Raw genomic sequence first — 21333 nt, forward strand, 5'->3', positions numbered from 1 at the left:
CTGTTTTGTTGTGTCATTTCCCTTGCATTAAGGGACTAACTCATCAATCATCAGTTTCCCGCCTCTCTGTAAGATCGTCTGCATGCTTGGCTAAGAATGGTTTCTTCTGATATGTGAAGCTAAGGGTTCACAGCCTCAGCTAAACATCAACCTGATCTTTTGAGGCAGTTGTTGATCTTTGGGCTTTTTCTCAGTCTTCCAGAGTTCCAAAGGGCGATGGGAAGAAGTGATGAAAATACCACCTGTGTTCCCCATTTTCTACCCCCAAATCATTGTGTCTGAAGATGCATCCACGTTTGCTGGGATTGCCCGTGGCCACGAGCAGTAGTGAGTTTGCCCAGTTTCGGCTGACTCTTTGGTACACCTTCCTCAACATGGGGAAGGCATCTTTGCGGTCCACGCACAGCTGCTCTATGCCCCATGAAAGGGAGTCACCAACTAGGGTCTTTCAAGCTTCCCTCCAAGCAGCTTTCTTCACACCCACGTTCTTAGGTTTCTCCATCATTTGTGGTTCTTTTCCAGAAACTCTGGCCTCCTCTCAATGGCATGAATCTCATTTCTACTTCTGTTGTTCTGCTCACTCTAGCCTCTTTCCTATTCAGAGACAGTCCCACCATTTTAAGGTTTCATCTTAAGTATACCTGCAGTGTGGCAAACTGTGCAAACTTGGATAGAGTGGCCCAGATCCAACAGCCCCCAAATGTCCTCCTGGGCATCCTAAGCCCACAGGTGTCTTGGTCAGGCTCCAGGCTGCAAGAACAGAGACATCTTCAAGGTAGCTCAGAAGTTTAGCTAGGGGTGGTGGTGGTGATTTATTGTAAAAGCACTCATGGGGCAACTACAGAAATGGACCCTCAGTGAAGTTCAAGAGCAGGAATGATGGTAAGGGAACCAGGCAGGAGTTTTGTTCTGGGTCCAAGGTGACCCCTGCAACGTCAGTGTCAGAACTTCTGGATCTTGGCTCTGGTCTGCTATTAATGAGACTTCTCTGTTCTCTCCTGTTTTCACCAATTGGATTCTTAATCTCGTACTGTGTATATTTCCATTCACTATAATTTCAGTGTACTTCTTCTGTGAGTTTTTTTCACGGCCAACTAAGACCTCTAAAGCCTCCCTTTATCTCATAGGTCTGCTGATGCCTCACTTCTTGGTAGCTACCAAGTTCAGGGGTAGTATCTGACTGACCTAACCCACCTTGGGGTATCAGTGATATGTGTCACTGGGCAGCCCACAGACTGGCTGCTGGGAGCATGTGACCCTCTGGGTCCCATCATCTGTGGCCAGGGTTACATTTTATGAACCTCGGTGGTGAGGACAGCCTCTTCTACAGATATGGGGGACAGAGGTGTGAGTGCACGCAGTGGGGCTGAGACGGGGCAGCATGGGGAGTAACGTGCTCAGGGTAACTCCCTTGCAGGGCTCTGCCGCTCCTCTGCTCTGTGTCCCGACCCTGCCCTCCTGGTTGCTAAAGTCTCATCTCAGACTCACCTTGAAGTCTGTCTGCCCAGCCTCTCCAGCCTCAGCTGGAGGCTTCACTGCTCACCTCCTGGCCCGTATTCTGACTTATGAGCATTACTGTAAGTCCTGTGGCCCGGCCTGGGGGTCCACTCCCATCAAACGCTTCCAATGCAGCCCTGGCAGGTAGAGCTCAGCACTCTCGAGCCTCCAGGAGATCGGACAGGCTCCTTTTCCTGCCAGCCTGCCCTCCACTCCAGCACGGACTCCCTTTCACCTCCTTGTCCTTGTGTCCTGAAAACCTTCCCAGAAGGCTTAGGTTCATGTTCTAGTTGAAGGTCTCACACCATCAGGGAACAGCAGGGACGGTGACCTTCCTTCTCTTCTGTGGTGCGTGCACGCCTCCAGGCCTTAGCTGGCCTGTATAGTTTCCTCCATTCTCTCCTGGAACTTTGTCCTCTCTATTAGGCGGACTTTTTAGGAATATTTTTCAGGCTGCTTCATCCTTCTGAATGTCTTGGAGTTTGTCTGACCAAGGCCAAAAGGACAGAGTGAGTGTTGGCATTCTGAGCGTGAGAGGTGGCTTCTTGAATCAATGTTGGGCCCTCCAATACTTTAGAATCAACGCTCAAAGACTGTCCACAGCTAGACTTGCTGGAAGTGAATGGAGGTAGGGACTGTGAATTAGAGCTGGGAGGAGAGGTCTTCATGGGAAGAAGCTTCTGCTTCAAGGGCTGATGTGGAACTCAGAGGTGAGGTCTAAGCAGGGGTGTGGCACGTCCATTCAGGTATCAGGGGTGAGACATCGGGGGCACAGGATGACAAAGAGTGGGGCTCTGATCTGAGGGGCGCAGCTGCAAACTGCAGGGTATTGGGAAGAGGCTGGGTTGTTCCAAACAATCTGATCAAAGCTGATGACAGAATAAGAGCAGCTGCTGGATGCATGAAAAGCTCAGCAGGATCCGGGTAGACAAAGAGGCCCTTCCAAGGCTGAGCCAGGTTGGAAGAGGGCTGAGCTGCTTCCAGGACACCGGAGTGTGTGGTAAGTATGCAGAGGAGACCTGGGGACCTAGAGACGCATGAAGAGAGGAGGCAGAAGGCTGTCTGGGCCTCCCCTCTGGCCAGTGGGGGAGGTGGTAAGGGGCTCGGCACGGATGCCGGGGGCCCTGCCTTGTACCCAGAGCAGCCCCATGCTACTCCTAACCCCGTCTGAGGAGTAAGACCTGCTCCCACAGGCCACCAGGATGAGACAGAGCCACGCTGTGCCCGAGACAGGGGGAGGGCCATCCTGTGTGCTCGGTGTCTCCAGGTTAAAGCTCACACATCAGTTATCCTCTGTCTCTCTTGTCTCTTCCATCTCGCCTTCCCTATTGAAAAGTCCTGCTCTTGAAATCCATTATCCTTTTCTAGCAAGTGGCCTGACCTGCCTTCCCGTTTTGGTCAAGAAACTGGGAGGAACTGTCCGTGTTCATTAGCTCTGGTTCCTCACGTCTTGTCTGCCTCCAACCTGGACACCCTCAGATACCGCAGCTCTGCTGAGGCTTCTCCCCTCCAGGGGGGCGAGACATACAGACCTGCATGCTGAGGGGAGCGGGCCCAGCCACGCCGTGTGCAGGAGAGCACTGGAGCATCCTGTCCTTCTCAACATAGTGGAGGATTCTGGAGCAATGGGGCAGACTGTTGCGGGATGATTTCAAAATATCAGACAGTTTAATTTGCAGTTGATTTGAACAGGTTTTGCTGAGCCTTCCTGTTGTCCTGGCCTGCTCTGTGACCTGACGTGGCCCGGCTCAGCGTGACGCAGTCTGTACTCCCCTCCACTCCTCGTTCAGAGGACACCCATGTGTCTGAGTGCCCTCAAGACTGCTGGTCCAGATTCTTTCCCCCAGTCCTCACTGCCAGGCTCAGCAGGGAGAGTGCTGGAACAGGAAGAGCCTGCCTGTCTGAACCCAGGTCCCTTCTCTTCACCGTGGGGTCACGGTGGAGCCCGGACTCTCTAATACTGAGACACGGGCCACGCAAGAAAGCCTGCAACCTCCCTTAATTCACAGAAGGCTCTGCTCCATTCTGCTCCTCACTTTCTGACATGCTCTTCCCCGAGGGATCCAGGGCTTAGAATGCAGGCTAATTAGCCTTTTGTCAGCAGATTATGGGCATTTCCATTTAAACCAATCTGCCTTCTTCCTGTGGCTGCGGGCCCAGAATAGAATTGGACTGGCCGTCAGCTGAGAAAAGGGTAGGAGCTAGGAGCCCCCAGTGCACGTGTCTGTGGATGAGGGGTGGAGGGTTAAAATCGCAATTTATCTTCCAGAAGAGCATCTTTTGGGAGGGAATAAGTGAATGGCACCGTTGGTCAAATTCTACTGCTCTTAGCACATACCGCACCGCTGTGATCTCTCCTCTCCTTGTCAGTTCCCCCTCTCTCACCCTTGCCCCTAACACCCTGTCCCTCCTCTGCTGTCCTGCAGCTCAGTAGACGCTAGGGCCGTCCATCTGGTCAACATAGTGGCCTGGTCATCATCCCGAACTCCTTGCTCTCCCTGATCCTTTCCCACCTATCCCCCACCTCTACTTCAGTCCTCTTCAGGCCCAAGCATTGTTCACCTTGACCACTCAGCCCGCGCTCCTCCAGACAGCAGTGTGAGCATGCTCAGTCCTTCAAAAAATCCCTTCAAAGCTCCCTTAGTGCCCCAGTGGAAAGTTCAAATCCCTCATCGTGCCTGAACAAGCCTTTCTTTCCCTCTTTGGCTACATTTCCGTCCCCTGTGTACCCTATACTCTGTCATCCTGAACTCTCTGGTGTCCCAGACACCAGCCCTTCTCTTTCACATCTTCATGCCCTTGAATGTGCTCATCTTTCTCCTTGAGATGCCTTTTCCTATTTGCTTAATGGGAGGATTCCTACTCACTTTCTAGAGCTTGCCTGAGTGGGTCATCATGCCCCTCCGGTCACCACCACCCTTCCCCAACGGGTGTTTGGGGACCCCCTCATCTATGCTCCTATACAGATTTTGAAAAGACAAGTTACACAATTTACTGTCACACTCCCCCACCGACTCCTTGGAGGCAGGCACTGTGTTCTCAGGACTTAGGACAGTACCCTGCACCCGGCAGGAGGGCAGGAGGGCAGGAGGGCAGGACTCGGCGTGGGGCCAGTTACTGCATGGAACCCTTTCACAGCAGCGACCCACACATCCAACAAGAATCACCATTCCTTCCTTCTGTGGCTGTTCCCCACATCCCTCTTCAATTATAAACACACAGTTGGTGTCTCTGTGCTCTTTAAGCATTGCAAGGTGGAGCAGAGCTTCGAACCAGGTTAAAATATTTGTGATAAAAATAATCAATTTATGGTCATGCAAATGTGGCAACACAAACCCAGGCATGCAGCACCTTACACAGAGACGCTGCAACCAAGGGGTGGTGGTGCTTCCAGACGAACAGACGTGATGAGAAGTCTAGAATTCTGGTCTTTTGGAGGAAACATGTTCTGAATGGCCCTAAAAATGCATGCAGTTGGTTATGATCCCACACTTCCTCTTAATACTCCCACACGGCATCAGAATTCCACTGGCCTTTCTAAAAGTACGTATCCTTTATTTCAGTTTTTCAGAGGGTAGCTCGTGACCCATCATTGGGTTTGTGAAATCAATTTAATGGTTGTGACCAGTATTCTTTTTTCTTAATGGAATAAAATTTTTTTCCAAAACAGCATCACATGGAATCACGTATTTCATGAAACTTTGGTTTCCATTTTATATCTGTGTACGTGTATGTGTTGTGATGTAAAATGTACTTCTTACTGTAAATCAGCGTTTGAGGCATTTGAGGCACACTGTTCTATTCCATGGGCACTTCATGGAATGTTGTGCTACACCCTGCATTCTAAGTCTCCACGAAGCGCTGGAAATTCCCAAAGCCAGAGAAATGGAAAACTTGGAATAACCCCAGAAGAGTTAGCCTTATTTCTGCACTGCAGCAGTATCATCAAAAATGAATAACTGAGGGGGGAGGGTATAGCTCAGTGGCAGAGCACACGCTTAGCATGAATGAGGTCCTGGGTTCAATCCCCAGTACCTCCATTAAAAAAAAATTAAGTTAAAAATAGTATTAAAAAGTGAGTAACTGAAAAGCTGGGTGGAATTATATTTTCCTACTTGCTCAATTAATACTCAGTGAGCATCTCCCGTTGGCAGATACTGTGCAGGCAACTTCTGTACATGTTATATCATTTAATCACAACAGGTATTTAAAGCTAGGTACTACCAGCCCCATTTTAGGGAGGAGGAAACTGATCCTCAGAGAGATTAGGCAGTCACTTAAGCACGCAGCTCTAAGTGGCAGAGCCAGCAGTAGGTTCCCCTCCCTTTTAGACACCAATGCAGCACAACTCGGTTAGTCCACCAGGAAGTTTAACTGGGTCACGGCTTTCTCTTTGATTAAATGAATTTGCTCTCCTCGATTTTTGTCTGCTTCGAACACAGTAACTCTTGCTTTTATCTGTTTACACATTCAGTTCCAAAATTAGATTTAACTTCAGGAAAGAATTCAGAAAAAAAAAAAACAAAAAACCTCCCCAAACTACACAGTGCTCTGTTAAGCAATGAATTTAAGCCTTTAGGTGTTTGCTTAAGTTTGCTAAGAATGAACTTAAATGTGTACATATCTAGATGCATGTGACCAGCAGATTACAAATGATCTAGACTCTCGTAGGACCCTCCTGGACCCTCCAGTCTGACAGTCAGACTCAGCAAGTTCTCCTAATTACAATCCAAATGCAAATCCACATCAATTCTACTGAAGATTTCCTGGAGCTATGAAGGTGAACTTGTCTCCTGCAGGCGAAACTGATTCTAAATCTTATTTAAATGTCTTCTATTTCCCTGCTGCCCTCACTCGCTTCTCTCCCAATACCAAGCTCCTTTCCCTGTGGCTGGCTGCCCTCCAGCACCCTCGCTCCCCAACCCACACTTCTGTCAGTTTCTTCAACCACATGGACGGCCCCTTCTACCGCCTCCCACCCCACCCCACCCCACCCCACCCAGCAGCTGCTCAGCAGGCACCCCTCACTCAGCAACACAGAGCCTTACACACACAGAGGCCACCGAATGGTCTCTGAGCACGGAGGGGTGGTGGTGGTGGAGGGGCCCAGGCTTCACTTCTAAGCCCTCCTTTCTGGATGGGAATGGGTGCAGCCCTGAGTCTGGTCGATCTGTTTTTTCTTTCATAGCCTTGGTTCCCCATCATTTCCTGGCTCATGGAGTCCCCCCTAGTCTTGGCAGCTGGTCCACTAATCAGAGTTATAAGAGTCTCTGTCCGCCATTGCTCAAGGACGCTCCCGAAGTTCAGAGTCATCCACCTCGACGACAGCACAGGGCTTAGCGCTGCCATCCCAGTGCTGTTGTTCTTACCTGTCCCTTGTTCCTGGACCAAGGGGTCCAGACCCAGCAAGGCCGTCCCCTGGGCCCCTGTGAACTCAAACACCACCTGTAAAGGCAGTGAAGGAAGCTACATCTGGGTGGGGGGTGAGGGGGGCTTTAGAGAACTGCCGGCTTGAAGCAGTAAGAGGAGCATCTTCTGGGCTGAGTAGCCCTTGAAGACTCCCATGTGATTCAAAAGTCCTTTTCTTTCCTATTATTCCCTTTCTTGCTTTCAAGCATCTTGTCTGGCAGCAGCAGCTGGAGCTAAAAGCTATTTCCCCTAACAAAGTGCAGATGTCTCAAGGCCTTCGCTGTTAACTCTTGGGTGCCTACTGACACGTGAGAGAAGCAGGAAGAGGTGAAGAGGAAGGTGCACCGGGTGTGATGGCTTAGACTCTGCTGGACGCATCAGTGTGACCAATGGCAGTATCCCTGATTTTCTCTTGTTATCCTAAGAGTGTCATGTTTTTCAGAGTTACTATTTCTTTCTCTGCAAGGATCCCTGGATCCTTATCCCTGATAAGAGATTCAGTTCGAGGTAAGCCCACATTCACGTGGTACTTTGGTGCCAGACTTGAAAAGACAATGGAAGGGTCACATTATTTTTAAGCAGTAGGATAAGAGCCGTTAGCACTGACTGGGAATGGACATTCTGCCACTTGAAAGAACATAACATTTTTAATGCCTGTGAAAGATCAGACTGTCTCACCCCCAGCTACTAACCTATGAAGACAGTGCTGACTTGACCCTGTGGGCTGGAGAAGCAGAACTGTCCTGCCAGGCTTCTGGCTCCTATGACAAACCTTCCACAGCCAAGGGCCTGGGTTGTCAACTTATTCCTGGACCTTGTGTGTCCAAGTGAGTCCAACTTCCACACCCTTCACCTCTACCACCAGGCTGACCCAGCCTGCCAAGCTGAGATCCTGCTTGGATCCCACCTCGATCCTGAAAGTTTTCATGAAGAGCTCTGCTGTCACTCTCTCTAACACAGGAGCCCACCCTGACCCCTGCCTGGCTCTTGGTTCCTTAGTTAGAGGCTCGATCTTCAGCCACAGTCATTGCCACTGGGGAGCCCCACTCACTACCCTTGGATGGAAGCTTCCAAAACTAAGACGGGGGCACCAGACGCTCAGCCCCAGTATCCTGATGAGGGACTCTGTAGACCCGTCTGTAGCCAGGCCAACTCCTCCAGGCCCATCTTCCCCTCACGGGTAGGTGCTGCCTGCTCCAGTTCAGCTCTGCTCCCCAGTGTGGCCCCGACTCCAGTCAAAAAGGAGGGAGCCTCAGACAGGGCCTAACAAGAAGCACTGTTTGGATCCATGTCTCCAGGCCCCCTTCAGAGACTTCATTAAGCATTCATAACAGGAAGGAAAACCCAGAATGTTTACATTGTTTAATTTTCATCAGTCTTAATCCCTTTGGATGGCATTTGCTGTCTTGATTGGATTTATGACCTTTCTCTAGTTAACTTTTTCAACCTGGACACTTATTATCAGTATGCACAGTATTTAAGCAGCTCCATTCAGATCCTCAGCCACGTAGGGAAAAAAAAAATCACACCTTTGTTTTCCTATTCTTCATTCATAACTGCTTCTCTTTCTGACAGTCTGAGCCCAACTTGCGATAGTATACCCTACACCTAAAAGGTAAGATTGCATTATGTAATTGCTCAATGATTTGCAAAGTTCCCCTTGTTTTGAAAGCCCCCTTTCCTTATTTTTAAGCATTTCAACGATCAATTCACCACATTTCACATTCTAAGCTTTATTTAAAATGGGGGGAAATACGTAATCATACCACTACAGATGACAGACTTTAAACATACAATTGAGCTTTTTAGCTTGTAAATAAAAATAAAATAAATAAGCATAAGATTAAAGATCACGTTAGAGTAGCCAAAATACTGTTATTAAAAGAGTACAGATTTTCATTCCCATTCTACACAAATGAGATGCTGCACATGGTAGGAGACACTGGCAAAGGACAGTCGTGTGACCCATCTTTACTCCTGAGGAACTGTGCCTTTATCAACCCAACAAAGCATCAGATGATGGGGAGCTGTCCATGGTCCTACAAATCCACGCAGGGCTTGATTTTCCCTTTGGAAAAACAGGACATAAATGCTAAAGCAAAGCAGTTTTCCCCCTCACTTTATATGGTAATTGCATGTCATCAAGAGCCAAGTCTCTTTTGGCTGCAACTGTCTCAACACACAAGCTCATGAACCAAACATCAACAATTTGTTTCACTAGGAAAACTTTCCTGAATGTCTACAATGTGCCATTTTGTAGGTATTGGACATACCCAAGTGAGCAAGAGAGATGAGCTGATCTCATGACAGCTCTGAGAATGGTTCTCTTCACTTCAAGGGAACACTGGGGTGGGTGTTTGCCTGTGACCCAGATATTTTTGTTTCAAAAAACCTGCTTATCTGCTTCAAGAAATCCTACCTTATAGTGCTTACAAAACAAAGGGAATTTATATACTTATATATTCATAAAGGTCAGAGGTAACATTATGTTCAGGAGAGGCTGGATCCAGCAACTCAACCATATGATTGAGGGTCTGGATTCTTTTTACTTCTTTATTCTGCAAACCCCAGGGTTGGTTTCACCCTAACTCTGGCTCCTCTAGAGGTCCAAAGAGGGAAAAGCTGCTCCTGTGGTATATGATTCTTTGTTTACATCCAATAGGAAAGACAGAGAGAGCATCTTTGTCCAAGCATTCACACCGAATGTTCTGTAATACTCTCTGACTGAATCAGCTTATGCAGTGCTAATCTCCATGGCTGGACTGACTGGCTTAGCTTGGACTAGATCATAGTTCCATTACTGGAGCCAAGGATGGAGCCTGACTCCCTAGAATCCCAAATCAGAAGTCAGGGCCATCAGAAATGGGCAACTAACAAACATTCCTGCTGTCTGTGAGGTACTTGCAGAACCAGGCAGGATCCTTGTCAGCTCTCCCTCTGCTTTGTGTTCTTGGGGCATGAGAACTAAAGCCACCTACCCCAACCCAGCTAGCTGTCTACAGAATGCACTCTACCTTAACTTGATATTACTGTTCCATTGTCTTCAGTAATATAACTTAACTGTTCCCAGAGACTCTTGCCAAGATAGATAAAAGTTGCACATAACATTATTGCTCATTATGGGTACTTCCCAAAAGACCACCAGCTTTTCCTTAGAGAGCATCCCCAGATAGTTTACATCCCAAAACTCTTTGAATCCTGGCCTTGAAATGCTCACCTTGTTGTGTTCACCTAAACTATTATATCAAGATCTTTACCTGATCCTAACCAAGCCTCCCACCCCCTGTTTTGTCCCCCTAGCCACACTGAAAGACCCTCCTTAAATCATCCTTCAAAATATCAATAAATTAGACTCTGCCCTTCCCCTTCCATCACCAGGTAAGAAGTCACCTCCACTCTGTCTTATCAACAGGCTGTTCTGCTGATATTTGAGAGACAGCATTCAACAGACGCACCTCCTGAAAGACTCGTTTCCAGGAGTAGTGGCCTTCCAGATGTCCCCCATCCTCTGCCAGGATGCTCCACACTTGCCCTGGGCCCCTTAACCCGGGAAGTACTCTCTTGTCCACAGAGGATCACCAGACAGTGTGGTTCTTTCAGAGGCTGACATAAACAATTCTAGTTCATCTCATTGACGGAAGAAGAATTGGCTCATCAGCCCATAGTATTAGCAGTCACCTCTGAATGCCGTTCCTGGAGATGGCACTGCTGAAGGCTCAAGCCCACTGTTAACCACCTTCTTATCTAATTACTGTTCAAGTGTGCCTCAGGAACGTTCCCCAGCAGGGCCTGCTGGGGCAAGGTCATCTGTGAATGTGAGGAGAGTCAAGATGCAGTTGACTTTCTGTTCAGACAGAAACATTATTTTCCAACACGCTGTTATTACCTTTTATACCTCTAGTGTTTACCTTACCGCCCCCATGGTTTGTACAATTGCTATGTCTATAAACTTTTGGAAGAGTCACTGGTTTTGCATCCCAGCTGAAGATGAGAAAGTGCTTAGCATCTTTTTTTTTTTTTTAAACCAGATAATTCTATACAAGAAAGAAGACCTGCCTGGGAAATAATAAATACCCTTGGCTTTGTATGCTGACTATTCCCTCTATAAACTGGAAACACAATGCCCCATTAACACTAACCATGCCCACCAGTCCAAACTGCATTCTGGCCACGTATATCAATGGGCACAGATTCTAACAGGTTTGGTACGTGTTTTTCAGCTCCCAAACATGTAGCACATTTTTATGTTCTTGGCAATCAGTTTTGCTTCAGTGGCTCTGCAGGTGTTTATGGATATTGGCATACTAAATCCCCCAATAAAAATAGTTTATTTTTTGAAAAAAATCTCAATTATACATCCTTTATTTTATCCCCCAAATGCTTTCCCATTATTTTTCTCTCTTTTATCTTCACAGGTAGGTGGAGCGAATCATTGCCCGATGTAAAACTGCTGCTAAAATGTTTCCCTGGTGAGAAAAGTCAACTTGTGGCCTAATGTCCTTGTCACCTCCTGATCAGTCCTTGTTCAGTCTGTCATTCACCAGAGGGATGCCTGTGGTTTCTGCTTCCTCTGTCTCTTATGAATGAAGTACTCTACAACCCGGCTGTGCATATCAGCATGAGGGGACCCTCATGATTTACTAAGGCGCCTAAATTATTCTTCTGAATATTTCTCAACTGCACTTGAAATGCAAACCAACCATCATCAGAGTGCAGCTCATGGGAACCACGGTAAGAAACGAATGGCCCCTTTTTATGTCTTCTCCTAAATGGAGAGAGGTAATCAAAGCCTGGAGCTTAAAAAGGACCATCTCCATTTGAAGAGCCCACTGTAAATTCAGTCTCAATACCTTTTACATCTTCCTCCAGACTGACTTCTACTTCAGACTTCCTTGAGTGGGAAATTGTGGAACTTCAGAACTAAAGGAACCCAACTGCTTTCATTATATGTCTCATTCATTCATTCTCTCATTCACTGCTCAAATATTAATTCAATACCTATGTGACAGGGATAGCATTTCCATTCTCTGTGAATTATGCTGTTCCATGCAAAGGAGTCAGTGCTATATGTTCCTGCAAATTGAGGCAAATAATAGGAGGTCAGGGATCAGAGAGTCCCTCAATCCAATGTTCACAGCAGCACTATTTACAACAGTCAAGACATGGAAGCAACCTAAATGTCCACTGACAGATGCTTGAATAAAGATGTTGTGGTATGTATATATATATATGTATGTATGTATGTATGTATGTATATATATATATATATATATATATATATATATATATATATATATGGAATATTACTCAGCCATGAAAAGAATGAAATAATGCCATTAACAGCAACATGGATAAACCTAGAGATTATCATACTGAGAGAAGTAAGTCAGATAGAGAAAGACAAATATCACATGATATGACTTATATGTTGTGAAGAACAGTTGTCCTGGAGTGTTAAAGCCTCCAAATCCCTCACTTCAAAATCCACTGGGAAGCAGCTGGGTTCACTTGTGTCCATTTCGCTGTCCTGCCAGGACCCTTCTTGAGAAGTCTATTGTCAACCCTCCTGCTGGAGTGGAATTGGGTCACCTTTCCATGACCCTTGACCTCCTGTAAACTGGACTGAGGTGGACACTTAACCCAACGTGGGCAATCAGACGCTCTCTCCTGGAAATGTGTGGACCTCAAAGGCTCCAGGTGGGCTCTGCTGGGCACTTGATGGATAATATCGAGAGCTGGTTTAAAGGGCCTGCTAACGTGGCTCCCAGTCAAATCTGGGGAATGACATTTGCTCTAGTTCTATAGCTCTAAGTTATACCCTTAAAGAGATAGAGGGTGGTCGATGAGGCTTCTGTTCACGTCAGGGTGTAATGTGCCCCACCAGCCCCTCGTTACGCACACATAAAAGGCCGAGTTTGGAGAGAGGAAGACTTACCCACACCGGAGCACCCCTTGAGTAGCACTTTGGGGTTCAGAATCTTGCACCTCTGTCAATCAGGGAAATGGTGCTGAGCTTCACTGTGTATTCTGATCTGATTCTACCTCTTTTAGAAAAGTAGAAATTGATTTAACTGAGTGGTGTCTGTGTTCCGGTCTTCCCATCAAACCAAGTTTACTACTCGTTAATCCAGAGGTGACACAGCACTGCACACGGACGCGATGAAAACCTGGAACTATTTCTATTACTCTCCCCAGAGCTCATGAGGGGTCAGCTCCACATGCAAGAGGGTGGAAGGGTGCTGGGATACGGCCAGGCCAACATGATCCTCTCTTGGATATGCAGAGGATAGGGCTGTGGGGGGAGCCCCGAGAGCTCTGTCATCTCCCGAGGCCCAGGGCGGGGAGGCTCCTGTCCCCAGGCCCCAGGCAGCCTGCTCTGAGGGAGTTCACACAGCTTCCCAAGCCTCTGGCATCACCGAGAGAAAAGGGAGGGGGAGCTGGCTGACCTTTGAGTGTGCAGTGAAGCCATGCAGAATCCCTGGGAGAGAAACGGATTTTTGAACTCATTGGCTTTGAAGACTCCATCTGCCACCTACCCTGGCAAGGTCAGAGTGTGCTGGATGCTAGCCCAAGCAGGCTGCCAGGTCTCCGCAGGGCTCACAGTTCAGCCCTAACCTGGCCCTCAGCCTCCAGAAGCGAAGAGCTTCTGCCAAGCCAGCCTCCCTTTGTACGAAATCCTAACCAGCCCATATCCTCTCTCCCTCTCTTTCATTCATTCCTACACACACACACACACACACACACACACACACACACACACACACACACACAGAACTGGGATTTCATTGCTGTTTTTGTTTTAAAGCAGAAATGTTCAAAGGTTCTCAGTATAGCAGCAGCTTATCTTGGAGGCCAAGGAAGAAAGGAGAAAGAACAGAACTTCAATATGTGTCTCTACATCCGGCAAAGTCAAAAATGACCCCCTCTTCCAGCCTGAGGTGATGGCTCACCAGCATGTGGGGGCTGGGGGTGTCCAGCCTTCCTTTTCCCTCTGTGACAGACATTATGGACGATTTTCTTTGTGCGACAGTCCCATGAGGACCCACAGAGATCTCTCAGAATGCAGGACAGATGTGATTACAGTCACAGCTGGGAATTTTACTGAGCACTTACTGCGTGCCGGCCACGGTGCTTCACACAGGTTGGATTATTTAGTCCTCACAACCACCCTTGTGGGATAGAACCTGTGACGTCCACTTTAGAGGGGAGAGAACTGAGATTTGGAAAGGGGAAAAAAAAACTGAGTGGCAGCACATGGATTTGAATCTACGTCCGTCCAAGCCCAAAGTGAGCATGTCCAACTGCTCGGCCTCTGGCCTCCTGCATCCTGACCCTGTTCTTCATCTCATCTGGTACCATTGCCCCAGTTCTGCTCATTACACACTTATCCTTCAAAGGGAAAGGATCGCTTCCCCTCTCAGGCTGGATCTCAGGTCCCAGGAGTGGACTTCAAACAGACAGGATGCAACAGGGCAGGCACAGCCTCCCGTGGTCTGCCCTTCACGTCAGGGCCATTTCACTGCCTTAGTTCTGCTGCAACAGTTGAGAAAAGACTGGTCTCTGCCAAAGTGATTCTAGCTGCTGTAACCAACGACTCCCAAGTTTTGGTGGTTTAACCCTAAAAACATTTATTTCTCACTTATTTAACTGTCAAAAGCAGATCTGAATAAGCCAAGTGCTCAGGGCTTAAGGAATGTCCCCCAGGCGGCCAGTCACACAGCACTTTTTCTGGGCAGCGAAGGGAGCCTCCGAGGCCCGCTTTCTACAGGTTCCCTCACGGAAGGTGCACACGCCGCCTCCAGCGTGCCACCCACAGCCACTCCCCGGCAAGGTCACCGAGACAGAAGCACCGGCGCAGCCCCACGCCACACCCCGATCTCCACTCCTTTCCTGTTTCCCGAGTCCCGAGAAGCAAGAGGCCTGACACGCTTTGACACTCCAGATTGTTATAAATAAGGATGAAAGTCAGCAGCGACCTGTAAGGGGGCAAAAAGTCGATTACATGTGCTTGAACTGCCACCACTGGTGACGGGCTCTGGCAATTTAACAAGCCCGCAGGTGGACTCCTTTGAGAATTCCACCAGGCGCTGAAGAAGTGAAGCACGCGGCAGGCAGCATCAGCCCCCCAGCTACTTCTCAAGTGGCTCCTAGTTTCTGTGGGTCTCCCTCAGAGATTAATTTTGAGCCCAGGAAAGAAAGTGTCTTAGCTTCTTTGGCCCAAGGACAGAGGTGTCCTCAGCGACCTGCAAATTTGGGGTGGGGGGGCTAGACGCCCCTTGAAGATACCTTCTGGAGGCCCCAAAGCTTAGAATCAGTCCACGAACCCTGTCCTGCTTTTCTCCCTTCAGCATTGTCTCCAACAAAGAAAGGCTGTCCCTTCATCCCCTGGGCCCTCTCTTGCCTCAGCACGCTGCCCAGCACGTGTGCGTCAACCAGACTCACCTGACTGTCCACGGCAGCGGAGCGCACAGCCGGTGAGGCTCTGGTCTTGGCCTCTCAGGATGGCTTTGCAGGAAACAGAGCTGCCTGCACTGGGGGAGTCAGAGGAAGTTCTCTGCCTGGAACCCACGCTCCCTGGTGTCCCTGTTCCCAGGGGCTCAGTTCTCTTCCCAAGAGCAGGAGGGACTAATGCTTCACAGACAAGCACGACATCTAAGCAGGGCAAACCCTTCCTCCCTCTGTGCTCCAGCGGCACCTGATGTGGATGATGATGCGCACAAGTGTGCACTTTGGTGATTGGCTCACACGCCATCCTCTCTCTCTCTCTCTCTCATGGTCTATAAGCTCTTCAAGGGAAGGAAAAATTTCTGCCATCTGTATTTTCTGTATCTCACACAGCGTCTGACCCACAGAAATGTCACTTAGTGAATACAACTTATTTCTGAGAGTGAGTTAGTAAATAAGAGAGTGAGTCACTGAGGAAGGGTGAATGGAGGAAGAATAAATGAGAAGGAAATAGGGGGGGAATGAGTTAATGAATGAAGGTGGGAGGCAGAACCATGGCCCACTGCCTCCAGGTATCCATTCTCCTCTTCTACCTTGCAAACAGAAGCCTGCTTTTTCAGTTTTCATGCTGCCACCCCACCAAAAAAAAAAAAAATTTCTCACCCATCCTTGCATTTAGACATGTCCATGTGACTAAGTTCTGTGACTAAATTAAATGTAAGTAGCTATGTTGCATAAGAAATCAAGGAAAAGCCCTTACAAAGGAATGTGTGTGCTTCTGGCTCTTGTCTCTTTCTACTTTTCTAAGGCCTGGAAGATATGTGATGGTTGGAGCTTAGCAGCCATGTTGTTCAATGAGGCGATCTCAAAAACAAAAACAAGAACAAAAACAAAAACAACAGCACTGGAAGCAGAAAGATAGAAGTCTACACCTCTGTTGATCACAGAGCCACTAAAACAGCCTTGATGACCTTCCTCTGGACCTTTTTTTATGTAACAGAGAAACAAATTTCCATTTCACTTATTGTTCTGTGGTTTGTTGTTTTGGGGGTTTTAATCATATATAATTGAATCTGATAATAACCAGTTTGCCCAGAATCACACATACTAGAGTCAGTCTCAGAATCCAGGCCTCCTCTCGCCCAGTCTCGAGTTCTTTCTGATGGCAGATGTAAGTCACTCTATGAAGGCCTGAAGTGCACACTCCTCCAGATCCTGCAGATGCCCTCCAAACGTCAATCCAAAGCCACAACGTGAAATAAGAGAATCCTGAACTTTTTGAAAAACAATCAAAGCGAGGGATGATTCCCAATCAACATTCAAAACCCACCAGACTGGCGGGGAGCACAGACTCCACGTCAGACAAATGCAATTCCCAACCAACGGCCTCAGGAAATACAACCAGGGAAAGCCACTGATACCACGGGCCCTGTGACACTCCCATTCTTGGTGGCTTCTGCATTTCAACAGTAAAGCACTTATCCTTCTGCAAAGGGGAGCACGAGAGTAGGTCTTACCTCCACCAGGGAGTGCCAGTGCGCGATGGGCTTGCGCGGGTACGACAGCATTTCACTCCAGTGGTCTCTGCCCAGCCTCTCAGCTTCGTTGCCTACTTGACACACGCCGATGATCTCATTGTGACCTACACTGTGAAAATGGTCCACAATAGTTTTTTTCCTAAAATTTTGTAATGTAAGGGTAACAACTACTCAATTGAATGGATAGAGGAATTAGGGAAGGGGCGGTCCTTTTCATTCCCTAATTCAAATCTACAGGTCAAGTTTAACAGCCATGAGGACTTGGGGGCACAGAGAGGAAGACCAGGGTCTGGCCCTCACACACCTCGGCTGTCGTGCCCCTGACATGACTTAGCTGGTTCCCAAGCGCCCTGTGTTGGGAGAGCCCCCTGATGCACGCACATGACGCCTCCTCTGGTTCTGGAATGGGGTTGATCTCCAGGCCTCCAAATCCACGTAATGGAAAGGGGCCCATCTGAAAGGAGTTTGTTGTATTAACGGCTGCTCCCCTCCTGCAACAGGCAATCAAGTCCAGGTAAGGGAGAAGCTCTGAGTTTGGCAGCTGTATCCTTGAACTTACAAAGAGGGCAGAATGGAGGGGGCTCCTGGGTCTTCTTGGGACCTTTCTTTAGAGAACATGTCCTCTCACACTCTTCCCTGCTTCCTTCCTAGCCCAGCTTTGCTTCAGTGGCCCAGCTCGAGTTCCCTACTGTAGAATGACGCTTAGTCCCTTAAACACTTAGCTAGGATTTCTGAAACATCCCTGGATGGGTCCCTGCCTTGGACCGTTTCTTTTTTTCCTTCACAGTTTTTGGTCTGAAGCCTTTTGTGTATAACCAGAATGACACGGCCTGCCCTTTAGCTCTTAAGGATCCAAACTCACAGACTTCTTCTCTTTCTTATTCCCTCTTGCAAAGATGAATGATTTTTCTATATGTGTATAGGGAGTCAAGGGTGGGGAAGTGGTGTGAAGGATATTTGATTCTCTGCTCATTAAAATCAGTTACACGCAGACGCCCCATGAATTCGGCCATGGATTTTTCCAGGACAGATTCATGAGTTTACTGAGAATTAAACTGAAGCAGAGTTCACATAAACAGATTTGCTGATACGGGAAACTTGGCAATAGCTTGAATGATGCCGGCCCAGCCTTCCACGGCTGGTGGGCAACGACCCCTCTCATGGCCTGATGCTGTTGGTGTTGTGTGTCATCCAGAGGAGACAGGGTGAGGTCTACTGCCCACTGAGGGCTGTCACACCCATGGGCAGCTGAGCCCATACGTGCTCCCTGGGTTGAAAGAAGATTATGCTTTACCCAGGCATCTGCTGCAAAGGGTGTTCAGGGCACTGAGGCTGCTTTGTTGACATTTCAGAGGTCTGCAGGAAAATTTTTATCTACAAATAATATTGTAAGATATGAGAAGTCCAGAATGATTTCTTTCTTATATATAACTGTGCCCAGACCATGTGGGAGGTTTCCAATTAAAAAGAGATTTTGCATTTCAGTCTAATGACTGGTAACATGTATAATTCCCTGTTGCTACTTCCTTTGCATATTAAAATGACTGTTTTTCAAATCTGTCCTTTAAATACACAGTTGGCTACAATGCAGGCTATAAATATCTCTTCTGTGCTGTATTAATTAGAAAGTCGAGCATCTTATACATTTTAATGTACCCTGTCATCCATACTGATTCTAGCGTTTTCAAGAGAACATTTCTGTGTTTGCTTTCAGATTTAAGTGGATGGAAATGATCTTTATTAAACACATCAGGAGAAGAAAAAAAAGAACGAAGTTATGTATTTAGAAATGTTGATGGTCTGGTTAAAGTAATCATTCTGCTATTTTGAGTGGAATCTTTCCTCTCAAAACCAGGCAGGATTGCCCACGAGAAGATTAAGATCTGTGGGGCCATGGTTCTTCAAGCTGAGATTCTACGGGGTGTGCAGGGCCAGAGAGGGGAAGAAGTGGGGGAGGCAGGAGGACGGAGGAGGAGAAAGAAATAAGAAATGGGGAGCTGAGAGGCACTTTGGTAACCTGCCTCTATAGCAGGGCCTGTAACCTGCTGACTCCTTGTCTCTGTGCTGCTCGCCCAGCTCCTCTCCTGTAGCTGCACTAGGACACCAGCTAAGAATCCGTGGCCGCCCCCACCCCGCCAGCTGTGGGCACAGGGCACGTGCCGTGAGAAAGAGCTCCAGGCATCTCACCGGTCGTAGTCCATGACCGCTATGGACAAGTGGATTTGGTCAATGTTCTCGGGAGGGACGTCAAAGACTATGGCTTCATTGTAAACAGGATTCAGAGTGTTCCTCTTGGTGGACGTTTTCCTCTTCTTCAGTCGTCTGCCATCACACATCAGAGAGACCTTCACGTAAGGATCTGCACAGACCATGAGAAGCAGGGGGACCGTGAAGATAAAGGTAGAGTTAAGCTGGCAGTGTCGTCATTGTGGAGTTTCAAGGACCACAGTATGCAGAACCCCTTTACCTGCCTGTGGGCTGGAGTTTGAGGATTTTAATTAACACAACGCCTGGGCAGTGACTAGAGTTGGGATAATTGAGTCACTCATTCAAGAAAAAGCACAGGATACTCTCTCCTCCAAGTGCGTGGAATTTTAAAATAGTGTCAAGACATCACTTACTGAATTAGAAAACGTTCCAGCTAGAATTCCAGACCTGTCCGGCTGCCACAGGAAGGCAGATGCAGAGGTATTTCCAAAGCGTGGGGAGCTGGGCTGCAGACCCTGATTCTGAGCTGCCCGAGGAATCTTTTCCTGAACACCAGGTCTTTGGGAAAGGGAGAAGCTAAATTCTTAAGAGGACAGGGAGAATTTGGGGGTGCGGTGTGAGTGGGTTTCCTTCAGTGCAGGGGCCTCGAGCCCCCAGATCTGCCTGCAGTCAGGCTGCAAAGGGGGAAGGAGTTCAGAGGTTGGGGAGAGAAAGGACACAGGCTTGCTGGTGATACCATGCTGAGACAGGTGACAGGTGACAAAGTGGGTCTCTGCTTCAGGTGGGACTTCCCTGGTTTCACATCACTATCCTCCCACTCAGGAGGAGTCCTTCTGTGTCACCTGCATAACCATGCTTAGCCCTGGGCCCCATACACTGTCCAGGGGGACTCAGAGGGCCAGAAGGGGCTGCATCTTTTTTTCTGCTTGAAAAAATCCTGGCATCCAGGAAGCAGAATATATTACATCTGACGTCTTCTGATTTCAGTGACCAAGAGCCAGTGGCCTGAGTGTTTTGTGACCACATTTGGGGAGCCCCTGCAGAGGTGGCTTGTGAACTCACATAAAAGGGGTTGAGTATCAGAGTATTTTTTGTTAGGGTTTAGAATTGAAGTGTACACACTTGATTCACTGGAAAAACCAAACTGCAAAGCTCATGGATGGACCTTTCTAAGGATTTGGACTGCCTTCAATCTTCTAAAAGCCTGAGATGATGATTGCTTATATCTGAGGAAAGACCCAACTGGATAAGCTACATCAGCATGTGCAAATCACAGGTCCAGGTCACACTATGGTGAATGAGAAGACCTAAGATACTACGCTTATCCTCATCTTTACAGATGGAGAATCTGAAGCCCAGAAAGGTTAAGTGACGTGCCCAAGGTCACACAGCTATAAGGTCTAGGGCGAGGATTAAGCCCAGCAGTTTGGTTCCCAAGTCCAGGCGCTTTATTTACTGGAGACTCCCTAAGGCGCTACATTAGAACCTAGGAGGAAATCTGAGTTCTAGACTCTCCCACCTGATGCTCCTGTTATGTCCATTGCCTTTAAATTCCTTGCTTTTATAATGGTAATGGTCAGCCTGCCAGCCGTTGGAAGATAGCAGAGGGAAAACATCAACTCTCCAAGATCCACGTTGTCCTGTTGAGAAAGCAAACCAAAGTGTCAGAAGGTGTCTTCAGCCTTGTGCACGTAAGAAGCGGGGGCAGAGCAGCATTCTGAGGGGCCCCACTGCTCCTCCTGCCCACCTCCTGAATCCCTGGTGTCTCTCCCCTTCACGTCGTCAGCCACGTGGAGGAGAACAAAGGCCCACTCTTGGAGAGCCCCTTGAGCACCCCCATCCTAAGGAAGCACACTCATCTTTCCACGGTGAAGCTGCAGAGGCCACCAGTTCTGTGCCACCCTCTATCCAGCCACCCACAGCCTCACACAGCCTCACGCAGGTCTGGTAGCCCACCATGCAGCCCCCAGAGCAGAAGTCCTACAGTCTGAACTGTCACCCATGGAGTCTCCCATGTGGCTCCACTCACATCCCCATCACAGTCCACACAGAGCCCCCAGGACAGAGCTACACAAAAAGGCGCCCTGCGGTGCTGTCCCGTCCCACTGACAGCCCAGACAAGCTCTGCACCCAGCCCCCCGCAATGCCCCTCAGGAAACCCCCGCCCCCGTTTCCTACTTGGTCTCTCCCATAGCTTTCCCCACAGGCCCCACAAAGTCGTCCAGTCATCACCCAT

The 21333-nt window shown here is 48.3% G+C and overlaps 1 protein-coding gene across 2 annotated transcripts in view; it reads right to left on the minus strand.

Moving 5' to 3' along the window:
* Positions 1–21333, minus strand: part of SYT9 (synaptotagmin 9) — a 176064-nt gene that overhangs the window by 28148 nt on the left and 126583 nt on the right. Inside the window, exons 4-6 of one of the 2 annotated variants that reach the window (XR_012509705.1) lie at positions 20617–20737; positions 19077–19248; positions 16869–16993 (exon numbers count right to left, since the gene is read on the minus strand). Coding sequence is in view for 1 of the 2 variants with exons in the window: in XM_074372466.1 (XP_074228567.1) it covers positions 16869–16998; positions 19077–19248; positions 20617–20737 (423 nt within the window). In the remaining variant the exon portion in view is untranslated. Of the gene's footprint in view, positions 1–16868; positions 16999–19076; positions 19249–20616; positions 20738–21333 lie in introns of both variants that reach the window. The other variant, XM_074372466.1, reaches the window with a different exon arrangement.

This window comes from Camelus bactrianus, chromosome 10 (genome assembly GCF_048773025.1).
Source record: "Camelus bactrianus isolate YW-2024 breed Bactrian camel chromosome 10, ASM4877302v1, whole genome shotgun sequence".
NCBI lineage: Eukaryota > Metazoa > Chordata > Mammalia > Artiodactyla > Camelidae > Camelus > Camelus bactrianus.